The sequence below is a fragment of the Monodelphis domestica genome, chromosome 2, assembly GCF_027887165.1.
Source record: "Monodelphis domestica isolate mMonDom1 chromosome 2, mMonDom1.pri, whole genome shotgun sequence".
In the NCBI taxonomy this organism is placed as follows: domain Eukaryota; kingdom Metazoa; phylum Chordata; class Mammalia; order Didelphimorphia; family Didelphidae; genus Monodelphis; species Monodelphis domestica.
In genome coordinates this window covers 176,733,543-176,748,311 of record NC_077228.1, presented here as the reverse complement: position 1 = coordinate 176,748,311, position 14,769 = coordinate 176,733,543, and the positions used below count along the sequence as shown (strand labels likewise).

Genomic DNA, 14,769 nt, shown 5'->3' with positions numbered 1-14,769 from the left:
GAAAATTGTACGGCATTGTTAGAACACTGACGTATTCCAGAGAACTGTTATAATAAGTGAATACTTTAGCATAAGCATTGATTTTTACATGAAATCTTCTGTAGTTCGTGTGAAGAATATAAACTGGAAATGTATATAAATGTCTTGTATAAAAATCATTTTACTGTCTACATCACTTCTAGTTTCCATTTATTTGGTTATTTGGTTTTGTTGCAAAGTTGAAATGTGATTAACCATTCAGGAAATATTGCAGAGATATTTGCCATTTTCTTCATTAGCTTGTATGGACTTATTTCATAATAATAATTATTGGTAACAATAACTAGTATTTATGTAGTTTTTTTATATGCTTTTCATATATTTCATTCTATCATCCTAATACTCCTCAAAGATAGGTGGTACTTTTATTATCATCTCTTTACTGATTGGGAATCTGAGGTAGATAGTAGTTGTGACTCACACAGGGTCACACCACTAATAAGTGTCTGAGGCTAGATTTGAACTCATGTATTTATGACTCTAGGCCCAGTGCCATATCCTCTAGATTACCTTAGTTACATATGATTCTGATGATATTTGTGTTAGCTGGGCAGATAAATATTTCTAATGTTTTCTTTTAGTCCCAATTAGTCTTATCTTAGGCAAGAAGCCTTTTTTGATCCCTCTTAACACTACTACCGTCACCTGTTGATCATCTCTAATTTCTTTTTTTGTATATAATTGTTACATAATTAGTATATGACTGTTTTCATTTTGTTCTTACCACCGATGAGCTCTTTGAGAGCAGAGACTGTTTTTCACTCTTCTTTTTATATCCCTGATACTTAATTACAGTTCTTGGCACAAAGGTGCTTAATAAACACTTCTAGCCTTGACTTTACTTGGCTGCATGCTGCCCTGGTAATGTCTTCCATGAAGTACAAATGTTTATAAGTAACTTTCCAACTATCTCATGTAATAAAAACATATATATTGTATTTGCCACTTGCAAAATACTTTGTCTTTTAGAACTCTTTGAGTTAGACTGCTTTAAGTTTAGAGGGGTTGAGTCATTTTTCTCATAGTTACACAGAACTGGTAGGTACTAGAATCAGGACTTGAACCCATATGTCATAGGATTATAAGGGTTGATGTTTGATGAAATCTTAAACACTGAACTGGCGAGGGATAATTAATATGGTTAATAGAATAAGAATCTAAAAAGATTTTGACATAATAGGTAGGTTAGGTAAAATGGTAGGCTGAAACTGTTTAGATTAAATTCCCTAGCATTAAATGTAGTCTACGTACTTATACTGAGTTTTTGTAACCCATGTATGTAATGGAGAAGATAAAGATAGATAATAGGTTTTGTGAAAATTATATGGGGATTTTAGGAGACTTTAGTATCAGTGTAAGTCAGCAAAGTGATACAGCAACACTAATAGTCAATATGGTGTTGAAGCATTAAAGTAAGACATATTACCTAGGATTATGGAGATGAGTGTCGCATTGTGTTCTACTGTGGTCAGACTTACATCCTGATTATTATGTTTCAGTGCAGCCACTACATTTTGAGAAGTATATTAATAAGCTGAGTAACTTCTAGAAGTGGGTGACCAGGGTGGTGAAGGGACTTTATATTGTGTCCTATGAGGTTCAGCCAAAGAAAGTGAGTATGTATAGCCTGGATAAGAAAATACTTAAGGGTATATGGTATATATCTCTAAATTTGAAGAGCCTTCATCTAGAAAAGATATTAAATCTGGTCTCAGATACTTCTTAGTTTTGTGACCCTGGGCAAGTCTCTTAACCCCCATTATTTAGCCCTTATTGATCTTTTGCCTTGGCTTTTTCTTTTGCATTGATCTTCTGGTAGACCAATGATTTTTAAGTTGTCTCTCCTGGACCTGTTTTCTAAATCTTCTGTTTTGTGGATGATGTGTTTCATATTTTTCTCAATTTTTTCATTCTTTTGATTTTGTTTTATAGTTTCCTGCTGCCTTGTAAAGTCATTTGCTTCTAGTTGTTGTATTCTAGTTTTTAAAGACTGAATTTCATCCCTGACTTTTTTTGTCATCCTTCTGTTCTGATTTTCTTTGGAGGTCATCTTTCATTTTCTTTGCCTCATCTTTCATCCCCATCACCTCATTTTCAAGCTGATTAATTTTGACTTTCAAGACACTATTTTCCATTTCCAGATGATTTATCTTGCTTTTTAAGTTCATTTTCCAGTTGTCTTCAGTCTCTCTTAATTGTTTTTTGAATTGTATTTTGAGTTCTTCCAAAGTCTGTGTCCAGTTCGCTGGAGTTTTTGTGTTTTTGCTTGGTGTTCCTTGGATTCTCCTCTGTTTAATTTGCTCTTTGTTCATTGCCTGCATAGAAGCTGTCGATTGTAATTTCTTTTTTCTTTTTCTGTTGTTTACTCATATTTCCCTCTTCTTTCCCCTTTGTAGTACCCTGTAGTCTTGCTTCTCTCACTTTATGTTGGATATGTGAGTTTGGGCTGTTCTGTCCTGAAGGGGCTTCTTCTAGGTTCTGCTGTTTGATCAAGTAGTCTGACCTTTCCAGCTGACAGCAGAAGCTGAAAAGCTGGGCTTCTTGCCCTGTGGTCAAGGTTGTTGTCTGGAGTTTGTTTCAGTCTTTTCCCCTTGGAGCTCAGTCAGCGAGGCTCAGATCAATCTGTCGGGGAGGGGTGTTGGAGCTTGAGCTTCTCTGCCCTCTGAAGGCTTCTTATCTGCCCTTATTGATGAGATTGAGCCAGGTCAGAGTTGATCTGCAAAGCTGGCTGTGCCCTGAGGCCAAAACCTCCAGTAGGGAGGGTGGGCTGCAACAAACAAAGGCAAGATAGAGCATTTTGGCTGTGACTGGGCTGCCTGCTCTGAGCTTCTCCTCCAGCTGCCTCTACGTCGCCTGTGTTCCAAGTCCTGAGCCTGGCACAGCTTTGCGGCAAGGTTCTCCCTCTGGACTAGTGCCCTTGCCCGTCCAGAGATTCCAGCCACCCCTGGAAGCTCAGTGCTGTAGGTGGGGTAGGGATCCTGGGACCTTTCTTCTTCCTTCCCCTTAAACCCATGTGTTCTAGAATTCAGGCTTTTCTGTGGGCATACCTTTTAAGTTGGGTCCAGGAAGAGGGTTCCCTAGCTCTGTCCTGTTGTTAGATTTGGTTTTCAGTCCCCTGAAAGAATTGTGTTTTTGATCAGTGAGGAAGAGTTTGTGGAGGTCTGAATTTTTGCTACCTCTAAACTGCTGTCTTGACCCCGCCTCTCTCTTTTGCCTTGGAGCCAATACATAATAGTGATTCTAAGATGGAAGGTAAAGGTTAAAAGAAAGAAAAGAGATAAGACTTATTCTGTTTGGCCCTAAGAAAGAAGAATTAGTAGTAATATGTGGACTTTGCAAAAATAAAGATTTAGGCTTGATTTTACATTTTTATATTTACACACACACACACACACATATACAAGTACCAAATGTACATCACATTTTATAGCAATCCTGGATAATCTCTTGGCAGGTATGATTAGGAAGGGATTCTTGTTCAGATAACAGCATGACCTAGATATGCTCTGTTCTGACTCTGAGAGCCTATGTTTCTTTGTCAATTTGGTTCAATCTCCTAATTTTGTAACTTTGAAAACTGAACCCCAGAAAGGTAGAGTGCATGATCCCATTAGAAGTCAGTAACTCAACTGGTATTAATTTGGTCTCTAGATCTGTAACTTATTTCATTCTACTGTGAATAAAAGCAATTAATAGAATCTGACTTTGGATTTGTAATACCCCTTTTAAATGTCCACTTATTTTAACTCGTTATCACATTTTCTGCTTGAAATGCCCCTCAGAGACTAATAGAGTTTAATTTGATTTTTACAGTTAGAGAAACCAAGACACAGATAAAGTATTTTCCCATGGTAATTAAGCCTAAGATGAACCAGAGGTTGGAATTTAGGTCAACTAGCTTCATTCAGTTCTCCACCTATTAAATTGAACTCCTTTAGTGGAATTCAGATAGCTTTGATCCTTTTTTTTCTATTCAAATTGTTGAGTACTTATCATTTCTGTAGGGTGCAAAAATGTATGGTCATCCTAGTTAATTTTGTTTTAGTGTTCTGTTTAAGTTAGACTATATCAAGAAAAATCTCCCTTGTAAATTTTTTCCCAGTTCATCATTGACTCTGGGGAGCCAGATAATATGAAATTTTTGTGTAAAACTATATATTATCATTAGATGTTTTAGCATGTAAGTCTTACATGGTGCATTAGTCCATGGCATACCCATTCTATTACCTATGTGACTGTTGTGTCATGGTTAGCAACTGATGTTCTATTTTCTGTAACTACATGAATTTTCTTTCTTTTTTTAAAAATCTGAATAATAGCTTATTCTTTCTAAAAGCCTAAGGAGATGTACCTTGTATTTCTTTGTCTTTAAGTATAGCTATGCAACAGAAAAAAAATCCTCCATTGAATTTTTTTTTGGAGGTACTTCATATGATTCTGGTTCCTCTAAGGTGATCCAGCAGAATATAAGCTTTTTCCAGTGTAATCATAATTCAGACAGCCCATACATCAAAGGGCCCATTTTCTGAAGACCTGCCCAAGTTAATTATAAGGAGGCTTATCACTAGTAAAATAGTTGCTTGGAGATAAATTGTTTGGCCTTGGCAATTCATTAAACAAAGATAGATACTAAATGGCCCTCAATCTATTGGTCCACTTCTCCTCCATTTTAGTAGTTGATGAAATCTTAAACATGGAACTGGGAAGGGACAATTAACATGCTTAATGTTATGGTAAAGGAGGAAGAATGTTCTCAGTCATACTATTTTAGATTACCTATAATGATTTTTAAATAATATTTTCCCCAATTACTGATAAAACAATTTTAGTATGATGTAAACAATTTCATATAGATTATACATGTACTATCTTGCAGTATATATTCCATATTTATTATGTTGTAGAAGAACTAAAAATAATTTATGAAGAAAATAGTCAAAAATGTTATGCTTCAATATGCATTCAGACTCCATTTGGTCTTTCTCTGGTGGTGAATAGCATTTTTTATCCTGAATCTTTTAAATTAATCTTGGTTCATTGTGTTGCTGATGATAGCTAAGTTATTCACAGTTGATCATCATATAATGATGCTGTTACTGAGTACAGTGATCTCCTAGTTCTGCTCACTTCGCTTTTCATCAGTTCATATAATTTTAATGGCTAATAAGTTAATAAAGAACCAGAGGACCTAAAATATATTAATCTTGATATTCTCAAAGTAAATAAAATAAATAAAAGGTGTCTGCAAAAAAATTGGAGAATTGCTCACTGGTTCTTTTTATAGAAATAGAGGAGTTGATACAGTTGGTTTTATCATGGGTCTACTCAACAAAAATTATAATTTCATGGGACACTTCATCATCTAGTATTGCATTATCGTTTATAAGCATTTACAATAAGTATAATTTGAATGAAAATGTAACATTTAAAATAGTTGTCTGTCATAAACTGTGGCAGTTAAAATGGTTGAAAATATAAATTGTGGTAGATATGAGTGGGTGAGTAAATTGTGACCGCAGGAAATATGTTTTCACTACAGTGTTTTGTTTAAAATCAAATATAAGGTGGTCGCCAGGGAAATATTCCCAATTATGAAAATACCCAAGTCAACTGGGTGTCATAGAGACTTTAATTAATAATACAATGAGGAATTAAAGAAAGAGAGAAAGAGTAAGAAAGGAATAAGTATGAAGAGCCTTAAGCCAACATGGCTTAGACCTGAGTCTTAAAAGAGAGAGATCAGTCAGTCAGTCTGTCACTCACCACAAGGTCTGTCTAAGCAAGGGATTCAGAGGGACAGAGGCTCCCCAGAGGGAGTTCCAGCCAGAGTCAGCCTCCCTTGAGAGACCTTCTTAGAGAATTCCTCCAAGAGCTTCCCTTCTCCAGAGCCTCTCTCAAGAGATTCTTCCCAAGCTATCCTCATCAGAGATCCTCCAAAAGGATTCCCCCTTCAAGAGATTCTGCTTTTTCTTATATAGGGGGTTTTCTCCTATGTCACCTCCCCTAAGTTCTTCCATCTACCAATCACTGTAGACGTTTTCCAAAGGACAACCCATTCTAAAAACACTGCTGGGTCAACTAATCCCCTCAGTAAGTCTGAACCAGAGAAAACACAGCTGAGTCGACTAATCCCCTCAAGAAAAAACCTCTAAGTAAGTTTTCACCTCTTTGCTCCTGGCAAGTTTACAAGTTGCCTGACCTTTATAGGTACCTAGTGTCCCATTGTATCAATTCTAAAAACAGGCATGGCTCAAAGAACTCCCTGCCTCATCATAAGCATGGGTCCAAGTACTTTCATTGTTTAGCAAGGAGTTTTCTCCCCTAAAGCAGTCTTAAGTATGGGTGGAGTAGAGGTCCTCTCATAGCAAGGAGTTTTCTCCCCTAAAGCAGTCTTAAGTATGGGTGGAGTAGAGGTCCTCCCATTTTTGATCCTGGCGAGTTCTCACAGTCAAAATGGGGAATGTTCCCAGTAGGGAATTGTTCCAATTGAGAATTCCCCATTGTGGAAAATTTTTAACATTCACAAGACTGAGAAATTTCAAGATTTGCAAAAATAAAAACTTATTTTCTAATATGTTGCAGAGGAGGAGCAGGTAAAGAAATTCAAATGAGAACTAAACAAGATATTCTATATTAAATCAACATATACATATTATTTATGGATATAAGTTTAGAAGTGCTTATAGAGGGAATGATTATTCCCTCTATAAATATATGTTGGAAAACATGGTTTAGGGATAAGAATCAGAAGACCAAAGGGTTGTAAGCTACACAGAAGTCTGTGGCCTGTTTATATCATTCTTCAAAAAGAATGTCCAAAAGATGCTAGACATAGAATCTCCATTAAGATATTATTTTAATTTTTAAAAAATAAGTTTATTGTTGCATTTTATTTTTATACGTCATTTATTTCTTCTTAAAAATTTCTCTTCTGCACCTCTCAACACTCTTTGGACACTTTCTTGATACTAAGAAAAATATTATATAGTATTTGACTGTATCTTGATGATGTATTCCATATTTCATGACCAAAGTTCCAAACTTCTTCTGGAAAAGAAGTGGGATTAATGATTAGTTTTTTTTGCCTTATATAATTAGTCATTTATTAACCAAAATTTGACAACCTTTTAGTGTTTTGTTGATTTACATGATTATAACTGTCTTTATCATAAAGGTTCACATGCTTTGATGAGCAACCCCCTGTCCCCCTATGCTCTGCTAATATTCCCAACAGTGAGCTTACTGGATCATAGAATATGAACAATTTAGTAACTTGATACATGATTTAAATTTCCCTCCCAAATGTGAAAATTACCAACCTGAAACTTCCAAGTAATTGTTTATGTTCTTACCTGCTTTTTCTGTGTCTTGCTTTATTGTTTCATCACCAAACTGATCCTTTTCTTTTGTTTCTCTTAGGTGATCTATTGTTCATTTGGTGGAACATCCAAAGGGCTACATTTCAATAATTTGATAGTAGGACTTGTCCTCCTCACAAGAGGCAGAGATGAAGAGAAAGCAAAATGTGAGTATAGCATTAAAATTGACATATACATATAGAGCAATTTTACTTACAACTTTTATAGTTCTGATGGTTGTCATAACAAACAAATCCAGAAGTTAAAATATTTAATTAGGTTTTCATTCTTTGTAGTAAAATGTTTTCTGCATTATCTTTAGTCCCCAATTGTTGTTTGAAATCTTTTGCATGATTACATTTTAATTGGAGCAGTATAAAGAAGAGCTCAGATCTCTCTTCTTTCTACTGTAGGGGAAGCTGTTCAGTTGAGTAGAAATACATGCCAAAATTTCAGTACCTACCAATTCAGTACAAGTTTAAAGGAGGTATATAATATATCTTCACCAGGTTTCAGTAACATTTCTTGGTTGCTATTTTTAATATATACTTTTCTTTTTAGCTGAAGTATAATTGTTTCATATGCTCAGCAGTTTCAACAAAGTAAAAACATTAGATATTAAAAATTCCAGTAAAGCTATAGCAATAGTCAAATGAAAGATAGCATGAAGTTGAAAGAACTAGCTATAGTTCAGAAAATCTTGCTTTAAAAATATATTTCTAAAGTAACATTTAGGTTTGGCTCTATTATAGTCAATGATTTTAATTTATTCTGGTGTGTTTTTTTTTTTAATTCTTTTAGACATTTTTAGTCTTTTTTCAAATGAATCTGGGAGTTATGTTGTACGGGAAGAAATGGAAAGAATGCTCCATGTCGTGGATGGAAAAGTCCCAGATACCCTTAGGAGGTGTTTTTCAGAGGTATTTAAATTTTTTTAAATTTAAAACACACTCTTGACGGATTTTGAACTACTTGCTCTCTTCTTGTTTCAGGTGTGAATAATAAGATACACTTATGGGCACTCTTGGCCCAGGAATTGTTAGATAATTTTTAAGCAATCTATAAAAATAAAAGGCCATTGCCATCCTTACTATTAGAAATCTCCCTGACCAAGAATATAGAAGTTGTCTTAACTGCTGTTCCTTTGTTTTTTCACTTTTAGGCTTAAAGAAACTTGGAAGTTGAGGTTTAAGATTCATTGGTACCTGGTTCTACTATTTCTACTATATTCATTGATTTTATATATCAAATTATAGTCTGATTGAGGAACCTAAACATCATTTGTACATTTTTTTCTATGTGAAAATGTAGCTAGGATACAGACATAGACTTGACCTTTTAGAAGTTACCTTATCATCTTCCCATGTAGGCATGTAACAAATTTTAATTTCATTGAGTCCCTTATGATTACTCTTTCCTGTTTACTTTATATGTTCAAAGCTCTTGAGTCTTGTGTTTGAATGTTAGATTTTCTATTTAGCTTTGGTCTTTCATCAGGAATGCTTGAAAGTCTTCCTTTTTATTAAATCTGTTTTTTCCCCTGTCAAAATATACTCATTTTTTGCTAGATAGTTTAATTTTTGGTTGTAATTTCTAGCTCCTTTGCCTTTTGGAATATCATGTTCCAAGCTCTCCACAAATTGTGTGTGAACCTGATTATTGCTCCACAGTATTTGAACTGTTTCTTTCTGGTTGCTTGCAATATTTTTTCCTTGACTTGGGAGTTCTGGAATTTGGCTAAAATATTCCGAGGAGTTTTCATTTTGGGTTCAGGAAGTGATGGATGGATGGATAGAGTCTTTCTGTTACTATTTTATCTTTTTTGGGGGGCAGTTTTCCTTGATATCTTTTAATAGATGATATCTAGGCTTTTTAAAAAAATTATGCCTCAAGTAATTAAATAATTTTTAAATTATCTCTATTCAACCTGTTTTCCTGGTCAGCTTTTTCCCCCCAATGAGTTATTTCACACTTTCTTTATCTGTTCATTCTTTTAACTTTGTTTTGTTGTTTTTATGATGTGTCATGGAGTCATTAGCTTCCAGTTCCTCAAATCTAATATTTAAAGAATTAATTCAGTGAGGCTTTGTATCTACTTTTCTTTTTGACCTATAATGCCTTTTAAATAGTTTTTTCTTCAGCTAATTTTTATAATTCACTAGGTCAATCCCCCCCCCCCCCCTTCCCCCTGTCTTAGAATTAATACTGTGTATTGGTTCTAAGGCAGAAAAGTGGTAAGGGCTAGCCATGGGTGTTAAGTGACTTGCCCAGGGTCACACAGCTTGGAAGTATCTGAGGCCAGTTTTGAACCCAGGACCCCCTATCTCTAGGCCTGGCTCTTAATCCACTGAGTCAACCAACTGCCCCCTCAATTCCTTTTTTAAAAAGTAGTTTTTTCTTCCATATTTTGTTCTCTTTTTTTTACTAAGCCTTTAATTCTCATTTCATAATTTTTTCTCATCTTCTTTCTTTTCTCACTTTTTCTTCTACCTCTCTTATTGCCTTCTTTAACTCTTCCAGGAATTTTTCTTTAGTCTGCATCCAATAAGCATTTTTCTTTTGTGCTTTGCTTTTAGCTGTTTTCACATTGTTTTCTTCTAGGTTTATGTCTTTGTGCCACTATCATAACTTTTTATGGTCAAGTTCTTTTGTTCACAAGTTATTTGTTCATTGCTCAGCCTTTTTCTTTACTTTGAATTTTATGTTTAAAAAGTTAGGTTCTGCTTACCTGGGATTGGGAAGGCACTGTGCCACGCTTTGAACTTTTTTTGTACTGCTGTTTTAAGAACTAGTTCAGGGGATCTGCAAGTGTTTGTGCTTCCCAGGTGATGTTATTCTGGGAGACTTGTGGTCACTGTTTTCCTGATATATACTCTGGCTTTTACCCCAGGAAAGATCCCTTCTGTCTTGCAGCAGTAATATAGCCTGCTTCTTCGACCTAAAACTGGTCCCTTGTGGCCAATCACAGATACTCTTCTCTGTCCCGGAGCTGCAACTGTGAAGTAATTTTTATTCCACAAGTCTGTAGGACAGAATGCAATAATATTTCACCAAGTGAAATTACAGGAAGTTGACATATTATAGGAGAGAAAAAAGAACCAGATTTTTATTTTGATAAGGAAGTTTCATTCCCTGGTCTGATTTTACCTTCATTCTCAGGGATAGAGGGAGCCAGGATGATAGCCAAACTTTGGTACTTGTCTGTAAATAGTTTCACAAATTCCACCACCCAAGTTCACAAATGCCTCAAAAGTCCCCCTCACAGGAAGTGAGGTGAAATATAAAGGTAGTTCTTTATATCACTTCCTGCGTCTCACATGTACCAATGGTGGCTTAAACTTGGCTTAGGACAGCACAGGGGGTCAGTTTTTCTGATTTGTCACTTGCTAGCACATTGAGGTCAAAGACCATCCTCCCCTACAGTTAATCCTTAAGTGGGGGTGTATACATTGCTGGTTGCTAGTATTCTAAAGACCAGCAGGGTGGAGTAAATCTAAAATTCACAGAGAGAAAGCAAAACCAATGTTTTCCTGGGCACACATTTCTAATCACACATTGGGCATAAAAACTTTACAAATAAATGCAGAAAAACAGAAATAATTAATGGTACTTTTTAGATCATGCCATAAAAATTATGATCAATAAATGCTCATGAAAAGGCAAATTAAAAATTAATTGGAGACTAAATAATCTAATTCTTCAAAACTGGTGGGTCAAAGAACAAATAGAAACAACCACTATTTTAATTGAAGAGAATGACAATGAGTAAACAACATATCAAAATTTATGCAGTACTCTGGGGAAGATTTATATCCCTGAACGCCCATATCAATATAATAGAGAAAAAAAAAGATAAGTGAATTATCATCCAACTAAAAAAATAGAAGCGCAAATTAAAAATCCTCAATTAAAGATTAAGTAGAAATTCTAAAAATCAAAGGAGAAGATAATAAAATTGAAAGCAAAAGAACTATTGAACTAATAATTAAGAGTAGGAGCTGATTCTCTGGAAGAAAAATAGAGCATTGGTTAAGTTGATTAAAAGAGGAAAGGAGAAATTACCTGTATCTTAAATAAAAAGGCTGTTTTTTTCTAATCGAGAGGCAATTAAAATAATTATTAGGTATTTTTCCCAATTTTATAAAAATATCTCTGATAATCAAGGTGAAATGAATGAATATTTACAAAAATATAAATTTTCTAGATTAACAAGTGGAAGTAGAATACTTAAATAATTCCATCTCAGAAAAAGAAATTGAATAAGCCATCAATGAACTTCCCAGGAAAAAAGTCCCCTGAGCCAGATGAATTCACAGGTGAATTCTAGCAAATATTTAAAGAAAAACTAATTCTAATGTTATACAAACTATTTGGCAAAATTTGTTAAGGAATCCTACTAAATTTTTTTATTACACAATATGGTGTAATATGGTGCTGATACCTAAGCCAGGAAGACCAAAAACAGAGAAAGAAAATTACAGACCAATTTCCTTAATGAATGTTGTTACAAAAAACTTAAATAAAATAATAGCAAAGAGACTACAGCATTTATCATAAGAATTATTCTCTGTGACCAGGTGAACTTATACCAGGTATACAAGACTGGCTTAATATTAGGAAAACTATCAGAATAATTGACCAAATCAATAATCAAACTAGTAGAAATCACATGATCATTTCAGTAATTGCAGAAAAAGCCTTATACAAAATACAACACCCATTCCTATTGAAAATACTAGAAAGCATAGAAATAAAAAGAATTTTCCTTAAAATAATAAGTAGTATTTTCTTTAAAACCACCAGCAAGTATCATTTGCAATGGGGATAAATTAGAAGCCTTCTCAATAAGAACAGTAGTGAAGTAAGTGTCCATTATCACCACTATTATTTAATATATGCAAATGCTAGTTGTAACAATCAGAGAAGAAAAAGAAATCAAAGGAATTAAAGTATGCAATAAGGAATCTAAACTGTCTCTTTGTGGTTGATTGGATATTATACTTAAAGGATCCTAAAAAGTCAACTAAAAAGTAGTTGAAAGAATTAATAACTTTAGTAAATTTGTAGTTAGAAAGGGAAACTCCATTTAAAATCACTCTAGACAATATAAAATAATTGGGTATTTATTTGCCAAGATACCCTCAGGAATTATATGAACACAATTACAAAACACTTTTCATTCAAATAAAGTTAAGTAAACAATTTGAAAAACATTAATGCTCATGGATCGGCTAAGATAACATGATTAAAAATGACAATCCTATCCAAATTGTTTTGCTTATTTAGTGTCATACAAATAAAACTATCAAAAAGTATTTTACAGAAAATAATAGCAAAATTCATCTGAAAGAACAAAAGGTCAAGAACATTAAGGGAACTAGTAAAATATGTGAAGGATGGTAGTCTAGCAGTACCAGATAGTAAACTGTACTATAAAGCAGTAATTATCAAATAATCTGGTACTGACTAAGAAATAGAAGGGTGGATCAACAGAACAAATTAGGAGAAAATGATCTGGGAAATCTAGTGTTTGATAATCCCCCAAATCCTAGTTTTTGGGATATGAACTCATTATCTGATAAACACTGCTGGGAAAATTGGAAAACAATATGACAAAAATTAGGTTTAGATCGTTATTTTGTATCCTATACCAAGAGAAGGTCAAAATGTGTATATTATTTAAAGATAAAGATTGATATTATAAGTAAATTAGGGGAACAAAGAATAATTTACCTGTCAGATCTATGGGGAAGGGAAGAATTTATGACCTAACAAGAGATGGAGAACATTACAAGATGTAAAATGAATAATTTTTATTATATTAAATTTAAAAGGTTTTGTACAAAGATAGCAATGAAATCATTTTAGAAGAGAAGCAAACAACTGGGAAATTATTTTTATAGCAAATTTCTCTGACAAAGGTCTCATAATGGCTGAACAAAATGTGGTACATGATGATGATGGAATACTGTTTACAAGGGCAATTGGGTGGTTCAGTGAATAGGGAACCAGTCCTAGATTCAAAACTGGCCTTAACACTGTGACCACGAAAATATGGTTTTCAAGACTTTGAATTGCCAAAAACTGTAAAGATAATTTTTATCTTGATTTAAATAAAAAATAAGTGGTCGCCATGGAAAAAATCCCAAATATGAAATACCCAACTCAGCTGGGTTTATGGAGATTTTAATTAATACAAATGAAGGAATTAAGGAAAGGGAAAGAGACAGAGTAAGAGGAAATAGTAGGAAAAGGCTAGGGCCTAGGCCTTTCTCTTTAAGAGAGAAACTAAGTCAGTCTTTAATCATTCACCATAAGATCTTTCCAAGCAAAACTCTAGTGTTCAGAGACCCACTCACCATAAGATCTTTCCAAGCAAAACTCTAGTGTTCAGAGACTCAGCAGCTTCCTCTGACTCCTGACCTCCAATTCAGCTACCAAAGCTGAATTAATTCGAACTACCTTGAACTGGTTCAGACATCTTCTTTTAAAGAGAAATTTCTCTTGTGTCACTTCTCCTAAATTTTCACATCTACCAATCACAGTAGATGCTTTTCCTAGGACAGCCCATTCTTAGTTTTTAGTTCTCACCTTCTCTGGATAGATTATATCTTCTGAGTACTTCACCCCTCTTTTGTTAAGCTTGCCCCTTGCAAGTTGCCTGACTTTTTAGTGATTAATTTGACCTTCATAGGTACTTAGCACCCTTTTGTATTAGATCTAAAAATTGACCTAGTTTAAGGTTTTGGCCTCACTATAAGTATGAGTTAAATACCTTCATTGTTCACTAAGGTGTTTTACAACTTTATCTTCCCCTAAAGTATGCCTGAGTATGGGTGGAGTAATTTTAAAGTTCCCAATACATTCCTGATCAAGTACCTCTATTGTTTAAATGGGGAATAACCTTAACCATAACCTTAAGATAATGTTCCAAGGTAGAGTCTAAGAAATTTTAAGATTCACAGCACCCTGCAGGGTGGAGTAAATCTAAAATTCACAACGTCTAAACCCTATCGATAATGCTTCTGCTAAACTTCAGGCAGGTGCCTACCCTGGTGTTACAGACCTCTCCTGCTGACCTTCTAATTTGTCTTATGCTGGAAAAATGTTTCCCTCTGACATTTTGTTGGTCTGCCACTCCAAAATTTCATTTGAAGTGTTATTTTAAAGTTGTTTGAAGGAGAATGTTGGGAGAGTTCAACTGTATCCCCAGCCTATACTTTTCCATCTTAGAATGAATAATTTAGAAGTGCTTTTGGTAGAAGCTTTTGGAAATAAATGAATATCATTTAGAAAGAGGAATTTTTCAAAGCTAAGTCATTATGTTACCTAGTAACCCTGGCGTGAATCTAAATAATGGGAGAATAGTGAT

The 14,769-nt window shown here is 34.3% G+C and overlaps 1 protein-coding gene across 1 annotated transcript in view; it reads left to right on the top strand.

The window, feature by feature from the left end:
- USP32 (ubiquitin specific peptidase 32) overlaps nucleotides 1-14,769 on the top strand; it is a 258,739-nt gene that overhangs the window by 121,468 nt on the left and 122,502 nt on the right. Inside the window, exons 3-4 of the mRNA XM_007481750.2 lie at nucleotides 7,459-7,564; nucleotides 8,199-8,317. Coding sequence (XP_007481812.2) covers nucleotides 7,459-7,564; nucleotides 8,199-8,317 — 225 coding nt within the window. The remainder of the gene's footprint in view (nucleotides 1-7,458; nucleotides 7,565-8,198; nucleotides 8,318-14,769) is intronic.